The sequence below is a fragment of the Vigna radiata genome, chromosome 7, assembly GCF_000741045.1.
Source record: "Vigna radiata var. radiata cultivar VC1973A chromosome 7, Vradiata_ver6, whole genome shotgun sequence".
Taxonomy (NCBI): domain Eukaryota; kingdom Viridiplantae; phylum Streptophyta; class Magnoliopsida; order Fabales; family Fabaceae; genus Vigna; species Vigna radiata.
In genome coordinates this window covers 41762391-41779814 of record NC_028357.1, presented here as the reverse complement: position 1 = coordinate 41779814, position 17424 = coordinate 41762391, and the positions used below count along the sequence as shown (strand labels likewise).

The following is a 17424-nucleotide window of genomic DNA, read 5'->3' as shown; positions in this document are numbered from 1 at the left end:
TATTTAAAAATTAAACTCATGGTATTTAGTAAAAAAATTAACATTAACCATATATACATATAAATTGATATAAGGGTTTAAATATTTAAATTTATAACAAAATAAATTAAAACATTGTATTTATCAATTCATTTCAAATATTTAAATAAAATATTTGTAATAAAAATATAGATTTCTTAATATTATACATTTTGCTTTATATTACTTTAATTAATTTTTATCATTTTTAACTTAAAAAATATAAGTAAAACAGAAACAAAAGAAAAAAATTGAAAAATTATTCGTTTTAAAATATATCTCTAATATATGTATATTGTTATTAATTAAGTCTATAATGATTAATTATATCAGTCTTGTATATATGTTTTATTTTTATAAAGTATACTTTATTTTTATACACGTTTTATCTTTTGAATTTTTATCAAGTTTATTTTTTTTTTTTACAAATACTGAGTTTCTAAATCTATAAATCATTTTTTATATTTAATTTATTCAAAAATTAATTATAAATTTAAAAATATTTATTATTTCTTTATTCAATTTCTAAATCTTATTTAATAAATTAACAAACAAAATAAAAAATATAAAAATTGAGATGTTTCTCTATCATCATCATATTTTATATAACGTCTAAATTTTGCATTAATACTATTATTAATTTAAGCGTTTTAGAAGTTTTATTTTTCTTAAACTGGTTGAAATTTAATGATTAAATCCAAACAACCAATCAAAAACAGATCCAAAATTTGGGATTTTTTTACCGCAAAAACAAATTTGAAAGTTTGAAACTTGTCTTTGTGGGTAGTTCCACAGTTTGAAGTTTGAAGCTTGAACATGACATGACAACCTTTTTCACTAGCCCAATAATTTTCTTTGCTTTCTCACTGCATTTGCATTATATATTCAGAGCATAAGGGAAACATAGTTGTTAACCGTTCATTTTCACTCTCTCTCTCTTCCTCTGTAGATTTGGTTTGTGTGTGGTAGCTTCATCGTCCCCACTGAATAGTGAGGGGAAGCATAGCACCCCACCATCCTATTTCACTCTCCCAATCATGCCTTCAGGTGCTAAGAAGAGAAAAGCGGCTAGGAAAAGGAAGGAAAAGGAAAACAAAACCAATCCATCAACCAACAATCCCCAAGGTACCCTTTTTACTTCAAATGCATGTGCATCTTGCAATTAAACATAGATGGGCCCTTTTCAGTTGTATATCATGTCTGTTTTTGGTCTTTTTGTTCTGTTTTGTTAGATGGGGTTCGGTTAATTATTCTTGTTTTGTTTCACTTTCACTGGGATTTAAAATAATTGTCGGAAGTGTGCAGCGTGGTTGGGTTTGTTGAGTAGGGTGCATGAGTATTTGTTAATTTGGTTGCATTAATTGAAATAGTTTGATTGATTATGCCACGAAATGTTAGGAAATGGTGGTTTGAAGTCAATAGGGGAGGACGGAAGTGATGGTGGTGAGGGTAATTTTCCTGCCTATAACGGACATGATGACCAGCATAATCCATTCAAAGATGGAAGTGAAGAACTGCAATCTGCTGCACAGCCGCATGCTTCTGATGTCGAGTCCTTGAAAGTAGTCTCTAGTGATGTCAAGATTGACCAAGTGTTTGGAGGAAAGGAGGACTGTGTTGTTTTGGTGGAGGGAAGTTTGAAGTCTGAGGAGAGTTCTGAGAGCAAAAGTATAAGTTTTGAGCACCATGAGACCGCCAAAGAATCATATGTTGAAAATGAGAATGCGAATGAGAATGGCAGCGATACTTCACTGGGTGAATCCCTCTCCGAGAAGAACTCGAACAATGGAAATTTTATTTCAGTCGAAGAGGCAGTTGTTTGTCATCTGTCTGTTAAGTCTAATGATTCTGTGTCCAAGGTAGAAAACAGTGATAGTGGAAGTGTAGTACTAGATAAGCCAGTAGTTCATCCTGAAGAAGTGAACAATCTCGCTATGAAGTTAAATGAGGATAATGTATACTCCTTAACCAATGAGAATGAGAGAACATTAAGTATGGAGGAGCCTAAGCTAAAGGAATGTGATAGTAACACTTTAACTCCAGTGTCTGCTAGTGCTTTCACCAAATTTACCAATGGTGCAAAGCATATTAAGGATTGTGACCTCGCAGAACGTTCCAAGAATCAGGTTTTACATTTTCTCACATCTATATTACAGTTTTTCATAACAATTATGATTTGTAAACTTTTTGTTTAGAAGTAATTTTAAATATATTTTCTTTGCTGCGTTAATATGCAGCCTCATGCAGCATTGGCTCCAAACGTGGCGCAAAAGACTTCGTGGTTGAGTTGCTGTGGATTGTTTGAAGTTCTCTCCAGCTCAAATAGATAATTTCAGGTTTTCACTTTGAAATTATTTTACCATGTATGATCATGTTTTGTGGACTATCCTTCAACTTAAAAGAGTGTATTTATACAGATAGAAACGCTCCCTCTTATTTCTTGCTTGTGGTTGTTTCAAGTTCTTATCCGGTTTGTATTGTTTATATCTGGTTTGATATTTGGACTTTGTGATTAGAGGGAAGTTTGGTGTGTTTTCTTTATTCGGTAATTATTGTTTTTTTTTTGTCTTTTTTGTGAATGGGGTCATAGGTTTCTCGACCAATTTTTAGTTACTAGCTTCAATGGTTTTGATACAAGTAAAGATGCTAAATTTTTGTAACTATCAATCTTTGGTGCATTTGGGTAGAGCACAAAGATAATATTTTTTATGGGAAATGCTTGACTGAGCAGCTGTTTTAGAATGTGATTAGGAAATTTGCTTCTATGACTTATACACAGAGTGATTAGGTAACTCTGCTCCATTAGTGATTTGTCTCATTCTTTGTCGTGAAGAATCTGTTATCCTCTAATTGTCTTATATAACTTTACTTTCTTCATCTGAGTTTCTTTGCTATTGTTGACGACACTGTCTTGTTCATGAGATTCATCTAGAACTAGCAGTGTCTGCATATCATTCTGACTGAAGCTCGTTCTTTGTTGTAATTTAAGTTCTACTTAGTCTGAGCTGAGCATTATCAAATATTCATGTTTCCTTGACAAAGATTTGAATATTCAAGATGTAGTTCTTAGTTGTATGTGATGTATGAATTGGATCACTGTATCAGTATACATTTTAAACTTGCAAATAAACTTTTATTGCAGAAATACAAGCGAGAGTATCTATACTGATGGGTCAAACTTGTGAAGACTTAGAAGCATTTTTGTCCAAAATTTTGCTATATGTTGATACAGATTATCTCCTTTGAAGATTTTCTAAAATATAGCAGGCAACCAGACCAAACTGTATAATCCATACAACGTTTGTTTACATTACAATGGATGTTTGTTTGTAGCTATTGTTTAAGCAACAATGACAATCTCTCAATGCTTTTGTTAATTCTGCGCTCTGGAATTATTGTCTTAGTACGGTTTATTTCACCTTTATAACGTAGAGCCGCAGTGGCTAAATTCACTGTGAAACTTCTATAAGAAAATTCACTTTGACATTAATCATCGAATGCATGATAGAATCAACATTCTTCATCTTAACATATGATGCAATCACATCTCTAATGTGTCCTTGTTCGTGAAATGGTCTTTGGATAAACCATTTATTAAAAATAATTTATTTAATTAAAAATCAATATATTATTGGAAGTAAAGTAAATAAGGATAAAAGAATAATATTAAAAGAAATAAATTAAATATTAAATGATAGAAACATAAAAATAAAACTAGTTATAAAAGCAAGCATGTTCTCCTTTATTGCTCTGGTAAATGATGTATTATTGATTCATACAATTCCAATCATTCAAACCACACTCCGATGCTAATTTGCCTTTGACTTTTTAAAGAGGACAGAAAAAGAAAGAGAGGGAGAGAAAAATACAAGCACACCAATACAAGCCTTCATAGCAAAAAAAAGAGGAAAAAAAAGAAAGAAAAGAAAACCACCACCACCGTATTTCCTCAACCTTCCCTTTTATCTTCTGTATGCAGCAGCACCATGAATGGCAAATATGTAGAAAAGCTGTGTAGCTGAAAGTATAATTATAAAAGACTCCATTGTTTTCTGCAAAATTGGACATTTCAGAGGTCTGACAGATGAACAAATACTACAAGAATGCTATTAAGAAAGTAAATGAATCTTCCTGTCTTACCAGACGTGCATTTCTTACACGAAGTCCAATCTCTTTCCAAGCAAAGCTGCATAAATTTGATTCTAGTAAGATAAGTAAAATAATCCTTGCATAATTATTTTTTGGGAGGGGGTGAAGAACAGAGAAAACATTACCCCATGGCCAAGAGTGTAAGAGTCCAAGCTATGGTAGCAACTGAAGCTGCAGATGGTAAGCTCTCAGCAGTCCACGACCGGATATGAGTGATTCCTGATATTGCTGATGCAGCACCAACCACTCCAGCAAGCAAAGCAAATGTTACAAAGAATCCAGTGGAAGCATTTCCCATTGGGAAGAATAAGGGTGAAAAGTGTGCTGGCAGTTTTAATTCTGGACCTGCATAAGTAGTGTCTTAACAGCATAAGCATGCTGAAGAAACATAATGGTTGGTTGGTTGCATTGGAGGAAACATAGGGACATTATAAATTTCCTCACCTATGATAAAACCATGATCTATTGCTCTGTTCATTGCCCATCCACCAATGCCCAAAACTATGGCATACATGCAGAAGTTCAACACCAAAAGAAGGGTGGCAATAGGCTTCATTTGCTCATTAGCCATGTTTTCTAGATAAGGAAAAGGATGCTGGGAACAAGAAAAGTGTTATGCTATGGGATTTAAGGAACCTTAAAAGTAGTGAAGGAAAGGCTATCTATCCAAGGAGCAGGAGATGCATATGTTTTGTACAAATGAGAGTTCCTATAAATATCTGAAATGGATAATACAGAAGTTTGGGTTCTTTTCTTGACAAGGCTGCTAGTTAGTTCAAAAGCTCCATTCATGTCTGTAAAGATGATGCTTCATAGCCACACTTCACATCAAAATATGACTGATTCTTACTTGCCTCATACTTTTATGGTTTGTTTAACTGTAATACCTTATCAACAGGCAACATCTTAATAGTTGTCAGTAGTTTGTTCTGTGAGACTAGTCATATTCTTTTCCACTCCTTCACTCTTCTCATTCACAACACTGGCCCCAATCCCAGTTAAAAAAATCTGACACTGTTTCTAATGAATTTAATAACAATGCCCAAGTATTTATTATTTAGTTTTATAAGCTAGAATACTTGTTTGGTTTTATGAAACAGTCGTTACTAACCCAAGAAAAAAAAATAAAAGAAAAATTAGTTGAAAAATGTACATTTACTATTTAATATACAATGAGAAAATTATATAATGGTCATATAAACATAATTTTTGATAGCAGTAAATTATATAACATCACCAGCGTCCAAAAGACATTTAATTATAAAAAGTAATCAAGTTTGTATGTTATATTATGTATATATATAACATGATAATACGTCGGTATTGATATAGTCTGTTTTCGAATATATTCTAAGCCATCGATTATTTTATTACATGATACAAGTTGAAGTCTCTTTTAAATTAACTAAATTTAACACTAAAATTAAATGTAAGTTAAAGTACAACAGACAAATGAAGCTTTTACGGAGATCTTTTGGTCGATCGTCTTGATCCTCGAGTTCTGTTAACTCTGTAGTTTTTCTTAATATATATTTTTACCTTTAAAGCTCTAACGTTCAAGATACTATTATGCTTCATTTTTTTTATAAGAGAACACTACAAAAAAAATTACTTTTATCAATATTTCTTAAAAGTTCGTTCAGACCCTTTTAACCATGCGCGAAAATTAACTTATTTTGAAAAAAAAAAGTATTTTACAGTTTTTTAAAAGATAAAAAAGAGACCATTTCTAAAAGAAAGGTTAAATGCTCAAAATGACAGGGTCAAGCCCAAGCATAGGGTCTTCAAGCACGAACGGAACTTACATTGTTACTTACCAAGATAAATGGGTTACAACAGCACGGAGTCAATATCGGTTAAGAAACCAGGAAGAAATTGTTTATTAAAGGGAAATATTTATCACACTCAGACTATAGAGTTCGTTATAAAAAGAAACAACCCATGTGTGAATCATATAATTTATTCATCAGACTTGAGTCTCTTTCCTCTTTTTCTTCACTAGTTTTTGGGTTCTGGATAAAAAGTACGAAAACAAATTTTCATTCAGAAAAAAAAGTCGCTAAACTAAAATCCACTGGGTTGGTAATTAATAATGAAGGAAAACTAAAGCAACCTTCACTAGTTTCCCTTCTCTGCAGCAGTACACTGTCATGTTCCATGCATGCAAAAATCATACTACAAATTATTATGGCTGATAAACCTCAGGAAGCTGAAGACCAACACTTGAAGCAGATTTTCCAAGAGTCCTTTTCACTTCATCTGATCTATCCACGGCAATATTGTATGAAAAAAGTAAATCCTGCAAAAATTGGCAACAGACAGACTCATAACGCAGTTTTTCAAGAAAGTATATATATTGCAAGCATAAAATGAGTCAAAACAAGATGATAACAGCATTCATTTTCTCCCGGCTCAGACACGCCTTGGTGTTGTTGATCACTGGTAAAAAAACACATCCTCTTCCGTGTTTCTTATTTTCATTTAATAATATGCGTGCCTTAACTAAAGCTGTTGAGGGTTGACAAATCAAGTTTTTAACTGAGCAAGTTTGTGTAAATCTCATTTGACAAATAATATCTGTTCAATCAAACTTCTTACCCACAGGCATAAACAAACGACTATTCAAAATTTAAAGGAAAATGTAACAGAAAGTAATAATACCTTCTGATGGTGTACACTGTTAAGAAGAAAAGTATAATCCCGAGCAAGTTTTATTTTCTGTTCGATAGCCACACCATCAGACAAATATTTGTTGTTACGGAACTCTGAGATTACAAAATTTAAAAACTGACTCTTGTTCTCCGCATTCCCGATATGTTTCTTGACCGCCTTGAGAAGATGGCGATAGATCTTAGCCGTTTGGAAGGCGTCGGATCTCATTTGTTTCTATCAGTATCCACAATATACTTTCCTGCACAGGATGCCATATTTTAAATATTTAGGAATCTTATTAGCAGAGAAAATAAAAAAACTAGAACTAAATGATGAGAGGATGGGGATATAAAAGAAAGCAATACGACTGGAGAGGACGGAGAAGGTTTACAACAGAAAAAGGAGTATAAAATTTAATGGGAACAAAGGAACAAAGAAATGATAACGAAAATTATTTCTATGGAACACAGATTGCAATTGATGGTGGAAATACTTTGAATGAATCTGTAATCACTCTAAAGAAAATCATAAACTATTGGCTTGAACATCCAGCTAGCATGTTTTCCGGATTCTCGCTCTGCCAGTGCTGTCACAATACATCCGTGAAATATCACGATAAGAGGCAACTAAATTCTTTAAAAAGAAAAATCTAGGTGTGAATTTCGATGATGCATTTTGAAATCTACACAATTCATTTGCTTCACATAAATCCCTTCAGTTGCGAAATGTGTTTGTCTAAATAGAGAAATTAAATTCCCTTAATTGACAAAATCCCAATTAGGATAAACTAATTGATCTTCAAAAACAACGATAATTTTGATATATTGTGTATCTTTATAGGCTATATATACTGGGTCACAAAATATATGTAGTCTAATAAGCTACTAATAACAATAGCAGGAGGCATCTCCAAAGAAATTGCTGCAAATATTTTTATAAATAAAATTGAAAACTGGACCTCCTAAATCACAATACGAGGTCATCCTCGCTTTTTCAGAACACACATCAAACAGTTTGTCGGCAAAATCAAATATATTGAAAAAGTGCAATGTAACAAAAATCTGAAGCATAACGGAATGGACAAATAAATGAGGACCTAAACGAGTGGGTATTTTACATCATACAAGGAAATTTCCAAAGAGATAGATTGAACGACCCTAGCACAGGAAAATAAATCAAATATATAAAACTCAGATCCAAAAACACAAGTATGATCGCAGTCGTGAACGGTTAGAAAAATAAACACAGCAGGTAAAAAATGACGAATAACAGAACACAAACGACGAATAACACATAACAAACAACAAAATAGCCAGGTTTAGCACCTATGAAAATGCACGAGGTAAATTGAAGTATTGGAAGCAAAGCAACGATATTTGAAGACAGAAATAGAATCAGCTGTCCTTACTTCCTTCGCTACTGCCTGTGGATGAATGATGCTGAAATCAAAGCCTTTAAGTTGTCTGCACCTCTGTTCACCCTGTTCTGTAAAAGTAAAAAATATAACTTTTTCTTCTGCGCCTAATTTTGAAAATAACCATTTTAAAGTGATCGTCATTATCCATTTTGAAAATGTTTCACAATAACTTTTCTTTAATTTTTAGAATTAGATTTTTAGAACAAAACTTTTAGAATATAATAACTAGTATGTGTTTCTTTGTTTTTTTAGAAAGGTAATATAATTGTTATTATATTTGTCCAAATAAATTTAAGAAATATATTTAACTATTACAAATATTAAAATAATAATAATATAAATAATAATATGAATATAAATAAATATACAAATAAGAATAATGATACCAAACGTTACTTCATGTTGTATTGTATATGAAAATAAAATGTAAAATAAATAAAAAAAGGAAAAGTTATAAGTAATTCAAATATCATCTCGAAATACATAATACTATGTGCATATACGCATGTTCATAAATGTATTAAGGATTGTGTAATATAAAAATGTATTTTAGATTATACATTCTAAAATATATTATATCATCTATAAATAAATTCTGAATTGTATAATTTATAAATTAATGAATTTCAAATTGCTTGATCTAGAAATGTAACTTTAACTAAGAACAAAATCAAATTATATAATATATAAATATATAAACAGAATACAATCCTGACCTTATAAACTCTTATGACCTGACTTTCTAATATTGAGCTAGGCATAATTTTATATTATCATTTGTCAAACAACTATTAACTTAAAAAAAAAACCTTGAATACTTAGCTAGAACAGTCAACTTTAAAAGTAAATATCAAAATTAAAAATAAATTCATATATTCGACAATTCACAGAAAGAAGGTACCGTCATTGACTGAAAATCATATCCAATTTCAGTAATCTCTTTCATAAAATAAGGATGAATCTGGTGTTTGCTATTTCTTTTTTCCTCATTTACACGAGTATTACGAAACACTATCCAATAATCCTTATCACTATACAATTCATTGAATTATTCTCTAACCTCCACAATAGAAACCTTATCCAAAGAACATGCATTCAAGTAACTATATATACTACAAGAAAGCTCAAATGAATTGGGGGTAGACGCGGTGACAGTAACCCATTCTTTGTCAACTTTTTCAACAAAGGAATGTGCCCTTGGGATTGCATCGAATTGGAGTTTGTTGCTCTGCAACTTCTTGACGAAGTCCAATGACAATATCACGTCAAAATATTTTTCCGAATCAGCTATCGCAGGCCGAATTTGCATCCCAATTTTGGCTTCCCGTGATTTAACTAACCCAAGAAGCAATGAGTTTCCCCCAGCATTTTTTTCACTTGGGCAGCATAACTACAAGGTACAGAAGAAATGAACCAAGGAAAGTATATGGCCATTAAATATCAATGAAGAATAAATATAGCTTTTTGCTCATACCAATTTACTATAAACACTAAAATCAATTAAGATTCTCCCATGAGTTAAAAATAAAGTAAAACGAACTAGTTTATGAATAACTTTTGGAGAAGTTAGATGCAAAAGTTTTTATAAATGTTTAAGTGCATAAGTTGATTTTAGCGGAACAATTAATTTTATTTTTTCCTTATGAATGTTTATGGAAAAATTTATCCAAACATACCTATAATCTTTCTAAACCTAAAATAGAACAGATTGTTAAATGTCTAATTTTAATTCAGTATTTCAGCACAGTATTGTAGATTCATTCCTGATTATAGCAACAAAGCTTACTTCTAAGAAAATTAACAGCAGCATGTGTATATGTCCTCTGGCACAGAAAGCTTACAAATAAATAGAAATGAACAACTTTGGACAAAATAACAACTTCATCCACCTGAGAAAGTTCTCATGCTTCTTTTAAAAAAGGTACACTAGTTCGATAGAGAAACAGGGCACGAGTAAATTTGGAAAATCTCTTACATCTATTAATATAAAGAAAAATAGTAAATAAAAAAAAAAACGAACTAAAACCATATAATGCAATAAATATCTGCAATTCTTCAACAAAAACATAGGCACAGAAAGACAGGACCCCAAGGACTGCGGCCTTAAAATATAAGCATCTCAAAGTGGTATATTTAAACAAGAAAAAGAAGACTGCCTTAAAAAAATGATTTTTCTTTAATTCATTAGAGAATGATTGACTATATATCGCAAGAGGTAATAATGACTGCATTTTCACATATATCCTTATATTAATATTATTGAAACAGAGTCCTGAATAATTTTTGTGCACAAAGGAAACGTCGAAAAACTATTTAAGCATCTCCAAGTGTAAGAACAACCCAGACAGAAAAAAAAAAATAAATCAGAGAATCAATACCAGCATCTGAACTTTATTTACCTATTTGGCTAAAATGCTGAAGCAATAGAGATTGCAATAATGAGTCGAAGTAAAAGTATTATGTTACTCTGTTTTTACAGCTTAAAAACTAAAAGTATAATCCTTACAAATCTCAATATAGAGAGAAAAAAATCTAACCTCAATGTACTCAACACCCATGTCAATAAGATTATCTGCAATGCCATGTTTTGAAAACAAGCTAACAAGTCCTCCAGACCCAACAGGAGATTGGAGTATTTCCCAAGGTGATTTCATTAAAATCTTATATTTGTTCTGTCCCTCAGGCAAGCTGCTAACTACTGGGAGCTTCTCTTCCTCCAAAAACCATACCTGAAAGAGGGTTAAAACATGAAGTCAAGAGAGAAGTGAATTATGCAATCATTAGAAGACTTCCAAACTAGAATTATATTTAAAAAAAAAAGTTAATGCTATTTTGTGCACCAATTGAATGTTGATGCTTGCATCACTAGACTGAGTGTAAGATATTATCGTTCATGGTAGACATAACGAAATCTTTAAAGGTAAATACCATAAGAAGTTAAAGGTTACTTGCAATATTGAAAAATTCAGTTTCCAAGCAATGGGCCAGTGTGCAAACAACATATTCCATCCTTTACACGTCCCCAGAATAAGCTAATATGGCTGGATGATGACATTGTTAAAGCTAATCGATCTGGTCATGAGACAATTTGATCTATCCTAATCTTAAGCATAATAAATAATGCCTAGTTTTGATGAGTGTGTGTGTGATCTATCCTAATCTTAAGCATAATATGCATAATAAATAATGCCTAGTTTTGATGAGTGTGTGTGTGATCTATCCTAATCTTAAGCATAATAAATAATGCCTAGTTTTGACGAGAGTGTGTGTGTGCGCGCGTGCTGTAAAGCTAAGACTATACATGCTCCGGCATAAGAAGAATATATTCCAATCTACTGGACCACCATGCGAAACCATCACAGTGTTGAGTTACACATTCCCATAAAGGCTCTAATAGAGCTACTTTCTGCTGTTGTATGCTTAAAATAGTGTCTCATCCGCACGAGTTGAAGATGCTCTTCTAATGCTCCGGCATAAGAAGAATATATTCCAATCTACTGGACCACCATGCGAAACCATCACAGTGTTGAGTTACACATTCCCATATGCTTAAAATAGTGCTGTCAGTATAAGGAAAGCATGTTCCAAACAAGGTATGGTAAAATTCAAGTTTAGTGTAGTGGAAATCTTGTCAGCTACTCACAACTCTGACACATAACAAAAGATCAACAAACTACTCACAACAATCATATTCGAGACACATAAATAGAAGACTTGCCATGCAAAACCAAATAATGATTCTACGTTTAAGATCAATGTATTGTGCGGCCAAGCAAAAAACTATCTAAGTGCTATTTCTTTCTGAGAAGTATATCTCTCACAAGGAATTCGTATTTGTATATCCTTTCATCAGAGATATCTTTATATCTTATAAACAACTCTTTTGTTGTAACAGGAAGTGACAGTTTGGGAAGGCAAGAAGTGACTTAATGAAACAAGAGTACTTGTATTCCTTATCTTAGTTGGACATATATGGATAACCAAGAGTACCTTTTGTATTTGTTGAAAATTAGAGGTGACAGTGAGAATACTTGAAATAATTTTTCGATTAGTGGAACCTTTTGCAAAAAGGAGAATTGAACCAATATAAAGATTAAAGTGTTTCACTACCTCATCTTTTGCTCTCGTACTAGTTTTTAGATGTTTTTTCCAAGCTGTTTGCCAAAACTTTTTTGACATCCTTTTCAACTATAAGACAATCATTCGCAGACCATCTAGTCACTACCATCTTATGAAAAGTTCGCAAAGTGTTTTTATGCTTTATTCAACCTCTTTTCTAGAGCTAACATGTTTCTTTTCAGACATCTCACTCATAGCAAAATATTGACCAGGAGACAGGAAAAAACGTTGTTAGATCAAGAAGTAAAGGAAAACTAGCGTTTAAAGATGAAAGCCAAGGTAATGTGGATACTAAAGCCATATCAACGTTTTCTTTCAGTAAAAGATTCTGAACCTTAAGTATATGTAACTTGGGATAGAACAAAGATATGCCAAACTAAAAAACCTGAGCACATATCTATTTAAGATAATACACAACATAAAAAGAGATGCTTTATGACATGAACCTTTCCAGAGTCAAAAGCGAAGTAATTGTTGCTTGTAAACAGATCTCTTAAAGACAGAATTTGTTGGGCTGAGGAAACCAATATTAAAGGCACAGAAACACGTCCTTTGATCTGCAAAAGATGAAAATTTATTAGATGAAGAAAAACTATTCTGTATATAGTCTCTCCAAATGTTACTTGGTTATTTATGCATATAATACCTTGCAAACAAGCTTTAGTTGTATCACAAGGTAGAAAAAGGAAGAATATGATAGAGGATAGTATCTTCTCTTAAAATATAGTGGAAATGAAGTTAACATGAATAACAAAACTTTAAATGATGGCATTTTTATGATTTGTTCGAGTATTTGTAGAAGAGATTATTACTTTGTTGTGATTAGATTAATAGACAAGATCCATCTGATGGATCACGGAATAAATTGATTTTTGCAACAATTAATCATCACTAGAAGGATATTAACAAGAGAGTAAATATTTGAAAAAAATTCAATACCTTTTGAAACATTTGAAGAATTGAAGTGTCAACTGCTTCATTTTCTACGAAGTTAGAGTCATAAATGTTCCCCTGATGCTCTTTTTCATTCAAGAGAAAGACAGTAGCCATTTTGCCCTCAGACAAGAGCTTATGTCCCTTCTCTTGCATATCTCTAACCAACTTATTTTCACTTCCATTTGAGAAATATTCCTCTGATAATTGGATGGAATTTATAAGCTTTGCTTCTATGGCACTGGTCAACTCCGCTACTGTCCATCTGATTAAAAAAATCAAAATACAAATGAAAATTCCAGCAAATGAAACCACACACATATAAAACGATTTTTTCCTTTTTCAATAAAAATGGGTAAGGAATTGGTGACAAAAATTATTAAATTAGTAAAGACAAGCTTCATTGTTGTTATTGTCATATTAACTTGCCTCTTTGCTGGACGTTCAAGACTTTGTAACGCCTCCTCGAGCAATTTGGAGTTTACACTAACAATCTGATCACTAAGCAAGCTCCATTGATCTTTCTCTCCATGGTGATATCCTTGAAATACATGTTTTTGCTCCATTTCAGAGAGTTTCTTTTTTGCTGCAATGAGACGCTTTTGAAACTTTTTTCTTTCTTTCCATTCCTGACACCATTAAAGTGGATGGTAAAGGTTTTGTGATTATATTCGCAACATCACTCTTGAATAAGTTTCATATGTACTGAAATTGGACAGCAACTTACTCTCCATCAGTAAATTATCAGAGATTTAAAGCGTTATTGAATTTGTTCTCCACATGTGTGAATTTCAGGATCTGGACACAGGTAGATTGGCAATGCTAAGGAAGCAAAGCTTTGAGCAGAAGATCAAAACAAAAACATCAAGATAGCCCATGGGGTTTCTTCCAAAGATGATGTGATGATATGGTACTATCTAGGACACAATAATTTTGCTTATTTGAAAAAGTTGTTTCCCACTTCGTTGAATAAAAATTCTAATTTGATCAGTGTTATGGAAACTATCACCTAGGACATCCTATCAGTAGTATAAACCATCATACCCATTTTCATTAATTCAGAATCATGTATAGAAGACTTCTAGAGTTAACAATGTCACTGGTTCGAAGTAGTTTGTGACATTCATATATGATCAAATAAGGGTTGTATGGGTGTTCCTAATGAAAGAAAATTCAGAAATGGTGATGGTTTTTTAAAATTTCTATGAAATGATCCAAATTCAGTTTCAAGCCAACATTCAAGTCCTTAAAATTGACAATGGGAAGGAGTGTCTCCATAATTCTATTAGTGAGTACCTTCTCAAGTATGACATTCTGTACTAAACTTCATGTGTGAACTCATTGTAACAAATAAACACCTCAAGGAAGTTACTAGATCACTCATGGTATCAACTAATACACCAAGTCACTTTTTGGGGTGAAGTAGTCCTTTCTTCAGCCTACCAAGCGAACAAAATGCCTTCTAAAACCCTTAATTTAAAACCTTGTTGTCGATAATGAGATAACTAAACTTTTGCACACTCCTAAAATTCATCAAATTGCTGACATATTGACCAAGGCTTTACCAACAGCAAATTATGAGCACCTGAGATTCAGGTTGGGCATGATTGACATTAATGACCCAACTTGAGGGGGAGGTTGACATGGAATTAGTTTAGGTTTAGAATTAATACTAATATAATATTGTTGAAAATTACAGAAAGAAACCAGAATCAAGAGATTTGATATATGGAAATCAATTAGAATTAATGTCTTCTAATGTATGGTAATAATAATAATAATAAGATTTGATGTAACTAGAGTTTTTCTTTCGTTCTTTCTAGCTAGAACAGTTATAGGAGTAATTGTTTTCCTGATTTTTAGGCCATATTAATGTACAAAATTATTCTTCTACTTTTATTTATACATTCTGATTGTATCAGTTCTATTTCAGGGAAGTATATTGAGTTTTCCAAAAATTCAAACATATATTCAGTGGCAAAAAAAACTACTTACAGTAACAAATTAGTAATAAAGTATCACAACAGTATGACTCACAAGTTGGCGCCTTTCTTTTTTGGACCTCCCATCAAATCGTAAATTTAACTCCAGGAGTCCCTTAGGTGGTGTAATATGCATTTCTCTTCTTTTCATATCAACATCTGGAACAATGGCTTCAACAAAAGGTACCAAAACAAGCTGACCAGATACATCTGTTCCTGCAGACTTTGACTTGCCACTCTTATCAAGCATATCAAAAGATGAATCAAGTGCAATTTGTAGTAGGTCGTTGGCTCCACTATTGAAAACATTTACAACAGTTCCCACAAGTGTTCCATTTTCCTGATAGGAACAAGCATGGTCAACACCTTCAAAAATTGCATTAAGGATTAAAAACTCATTATAAGGTGACAAAGATATCAGAGTAGAAAATTCAAAGCTCATACATATCAACATAACAATATCTATAAGTTATTTATAGTAGCCTTTTTCATTATTTTTACCACTATATTAGCACTTGGCATTTCATTTGCTGGATCTTTGGTACAACTGGGCACCTAGCACTCAGATATGTATCTAGAAAACAGCTCAATAGAAAAGGAACAATCCTATTTTATGGAAGAGTATAAACTATACTGCAAACAGTTTGCATTTCTGTCATAACAGCACACAGCTGAGAATCACAAAATTACAGAGAAACAACTGATCAATATGTGAGGGATAATTTTTATTTTATTAATAGGTGAACCTTTAGCAACAATTTAAATAATAAATAAGGGGAGGTAAAGTGGTTTGTTTTCATATATACGCAAGATTTGTGATTGATAAGAACAAACCTTCATAAATACTTTCATTCCTATCAAATCATGTGTGTAAAATTCACCCTCCTCTAATTCCGGCCTGTCTTCTTTTGTCACCAGCAACGTAGATCCAATAAGCATCTTAGCCTGCACTATGTATCGATTAGCAAAGGCCAAAAAACATTGTACAAATGGGCTGTGTCAATATTGGAAACTTGACGCTTCCATTCCGAAGCACAAGTGCTCGATTCCTTTCCAGGGGCAATAAAGACGAGAAGCAATTATTGTAAGAAAATGTAGCATCTGTGTTTGTTATTGTTGCATCAAAACTGACTTTGGAATAAGATTAGTCAAAGATATGTTCTCTAAGGTGCTTCCTCTTTCTTGAATTAACATATAAAGAGACATATGGGACATTTATACGAGCTTAGAGATAGCTTATTTGGGCTCAGGAAAATAGCTGATGACTCCGACATGAGTTATTTTCTGTTAGTTTATTTTCAATAAGCCTGACTTATAAAGATAAGCTCCTTTTAACTTATTCCAATAACTTTCAGGACCAAATTTATTAGTTACGTAAAGCTTTACATTGAAATCAAACTCTATAGTCCATGCATGACTATAATAGGCTAGTAAAACAAAATTTTCAATATTAGGCAGTGTATGGAAAAAACCTGTTCCACTGTGTCAATTCCTCTGAATTTGAGTATCCAACTCTTTAGTCCAGGGTGTTCTCTACCTTCCTCCAGCTCAACTTCTTGAATGCTTTGTCCACCCAAAACCTTGCTCTTCAGCCATCTTCTCCCAGGCTACTCAACACAACACACAAGGTTACTTAGCATTTTAAATATCGACAAATGCAATAAAAGAACAGAAAATAAACATTACAGTGGCAAAACGCAGTTCAGGAAAATCAGTGGCTGGTTTCACGCGAATCTCTCCCTGAATACCATGAACACTCGATATGTAGCCAATGTTAACGAAGCCCAGCTCGTTGTCGCCGTCATTTACTAAGCCCGGTTCGGTGTGGCCGTCGTCAATAACAACCCCTTCGGTTTCTGTAACCGTTACAAAAGAGGGACGAAACTTAGCTGACCTCGAAGAACGTGAAAATAAAAGGGCGTGTTTGGTTGGAGTTAGAAAAGAAGGTTTGAAAGTGAATCCAAGAAAAAGCGGAGGAAATAGAGGCTGAAACGGGCGTTGGAGAAGCGGTGACAGTGCCTGTATCTTCATTTTCTGTTCCCTGTTTTCGCAACGATAAACCACACACAAATATTAATCACAATATAAAAGTTGCAGGGAAAAATATCATATGTGTTTATATTATAAATTTAAATTATTATTTAAAAAACAAAA

The 17424-nt window shown here is 32.6% G+C and overlaps 4 protein-coding genes across 6 annotated transcripts; 1 reads left to right on the top strand and 3 right to left on the bottom strand.

Moving 5' to 3' along the window:
- The first annotated feature begins 887 nt into the window (after positions 1-887).
- On the top strand, positions 888-3436 carry LOC106767215. The gene is made up of 4 exons (XM_014652056.2): positions 888-1143; positions 1417-2144; positions 2256-2354; positions 3161-3436. The coding sequence occupies exons 1-3, from the start codon at positions 1056-1058 to the stop codon at positions 2346-2348; spliced, it is 909 nt and encodes a 302-aa protein (XP_014507542.1). The 5' UTR covers positions 888-1055; the 3' UTR covers positions 2349-2354; positions 3161-3436.
- Positions 3437-3733: 297 nt separating this feature from the next.
- Positions 3734-5185, bottom strand: LOC106767805. Its single transcript, XM_014652756.2, has 4 exons — positions 4612-5185; positions 4293-4512; positions 4159-4204; positions 3734-4070 (listed from the first exon to the last, which is right to left on the bottom strand). Exons 1-4 carry the CDS (start codon positions 4736-4738, stop codon positions 3981-3983), a joined length of 483 nt encoding a protein of 160 aa, XP_014508242.1. The 5' UTR covers positions 4739-5185; the 3' UTR covers positions 3734-3980.
- An 838-nt stretch (positions 5186-6023) lies between these two features.
- Positions 6024-8360, bottom strand: LOC106767494. Of its 3 annotated transcripts, none has more exons than XM_014652400.2 (3): positions 8228-8360; positions 6829-7078; positions 6024-6466 (listed from the first exon to the last, which is right to left on the bottom strand). In XM_014652400.2, the coding sequence occupies exons 2-3, from the start codon at positions 7045-7047 to the stop codon at positions 6353-6355; spliced, it is 333 nt and encodes a 110-aa protein (XP_014507886.1). In that variant the 5' UTR covers positions 7048-7078; positions 8228-8360; the 3' UTR covers positions 6024-6352. The 3 variants fall into 3 exon arrangements, with proteins under 3 accessions (XP_014507886.1, XP_014507885.1, XP_022639462.1); XM_014652399.2 differs by having other exon boundaries at positions 8145-8289; XM_022783741.1 differs by lacking the exon at positions 8228-8360 and adding an exon at positions 7313-7544.
- Positions 8361-9119: 759 nt separating this feature from the next.
- Positions 9120-17341, bottom strand: LOC106769157. The gene is made up of 9 exons (XM_014654656.2): positions 16957-17341; positions 16743-16877; positions 16105-16215; positions 15326-15610; positions 13718-13917; positions 13295-13553; positions 12802-12912; positions 10774-10965; positions 9120-9626 (listed from the first exon to the last, which is right to left on the bottom strand). The coding sequence occupies exons 1-9, from the start codon at positions 17299-17301 to the stop codon at positions 9285-9287; spliced, it is 1980 nt and encodes a 659-aa protein (XP_014510142.1). The 5' UTR covers positions 17302-17341; the 3' UTR covers positions 9120-9284.
- Positions 17342-17424: the final 83 nt, after the last annotated feature.

Coding starts and splice junctions, on each gene's coding strand:
- LOC106767494 (XM_014652400.2), bottom strand. CDS start 7,047: ATGAGATCCGACGCCTTCCAAACGGCTAAGATCTATCGCCATCTTCTC. Junction 6,467..6,828: donor ACAGTGTACACCATCAGAAG/GTATTATTACTT, acceptor CAATTTTTGCAG/GATTTACTTTTTTCATACAA.
- LOC106767805 (XM_014652756.2), bottom strand. CDS start 4,738: ATGGCTAATGAGCAAATGAAGCCTATTGCCACCCTTCTTTTGGTGTTG. Junction 4,513..4,611: donor AGATCATGGTTTTATCATAG/GTGAGGAAATTT, acceptor CTACTTATGCAG/GTCCAGAATTAAAACTGCCA. Junction 4,071..4,158: donor GTGTAAGAAATGCACGTCTG/GTAAGACAGGAA, acceptor CCAATTTTGCAG/AAAACAATGGAGTCTTTTAT.
- LOC106769157 (XM_014654656.2), bottom strand. CDS start 17,301: ATGAAGATACAGGCACTGTCACCGCTTCTCCAACGCCCGTTTCAGCCT. Junction 16,878..16,956: donor CTGAACTGCGTTTTGCCACT/GTAATGTTTATT, acceptor TGTGTTGAGTAG/CCTGGGAGAAGATGGCTGAA. Junction 9,627..10,773: donor TGGGTGTTGAGTACATTGAG/GTTAGATTTTTT, acceptor TGTACCTTGTAG/TTATGCTGCCCAAGTGAAAA.
- LOC106767215 (XM_014652056.2), top strand. CDS start 1,056: ATGCCTTCAGGTGCTAAGAAGAGAAAAGCGGCTAGGAAAAGGAAGGAA. Junction 1,144..1,416: donor ATCAACCAACAATCCCCAAG/GTACCCTTTTTA, acceptor ACGAAATGTTAG/GAAATGGTGGTTTGAAGTCA. Junction 2,145..2,255: donor CAGAACGTTCCAAGAATCAG/GTTTTACATTTT, acceptor GTTAATATGCAG/CCTCATGCAGCATTGGCTCC.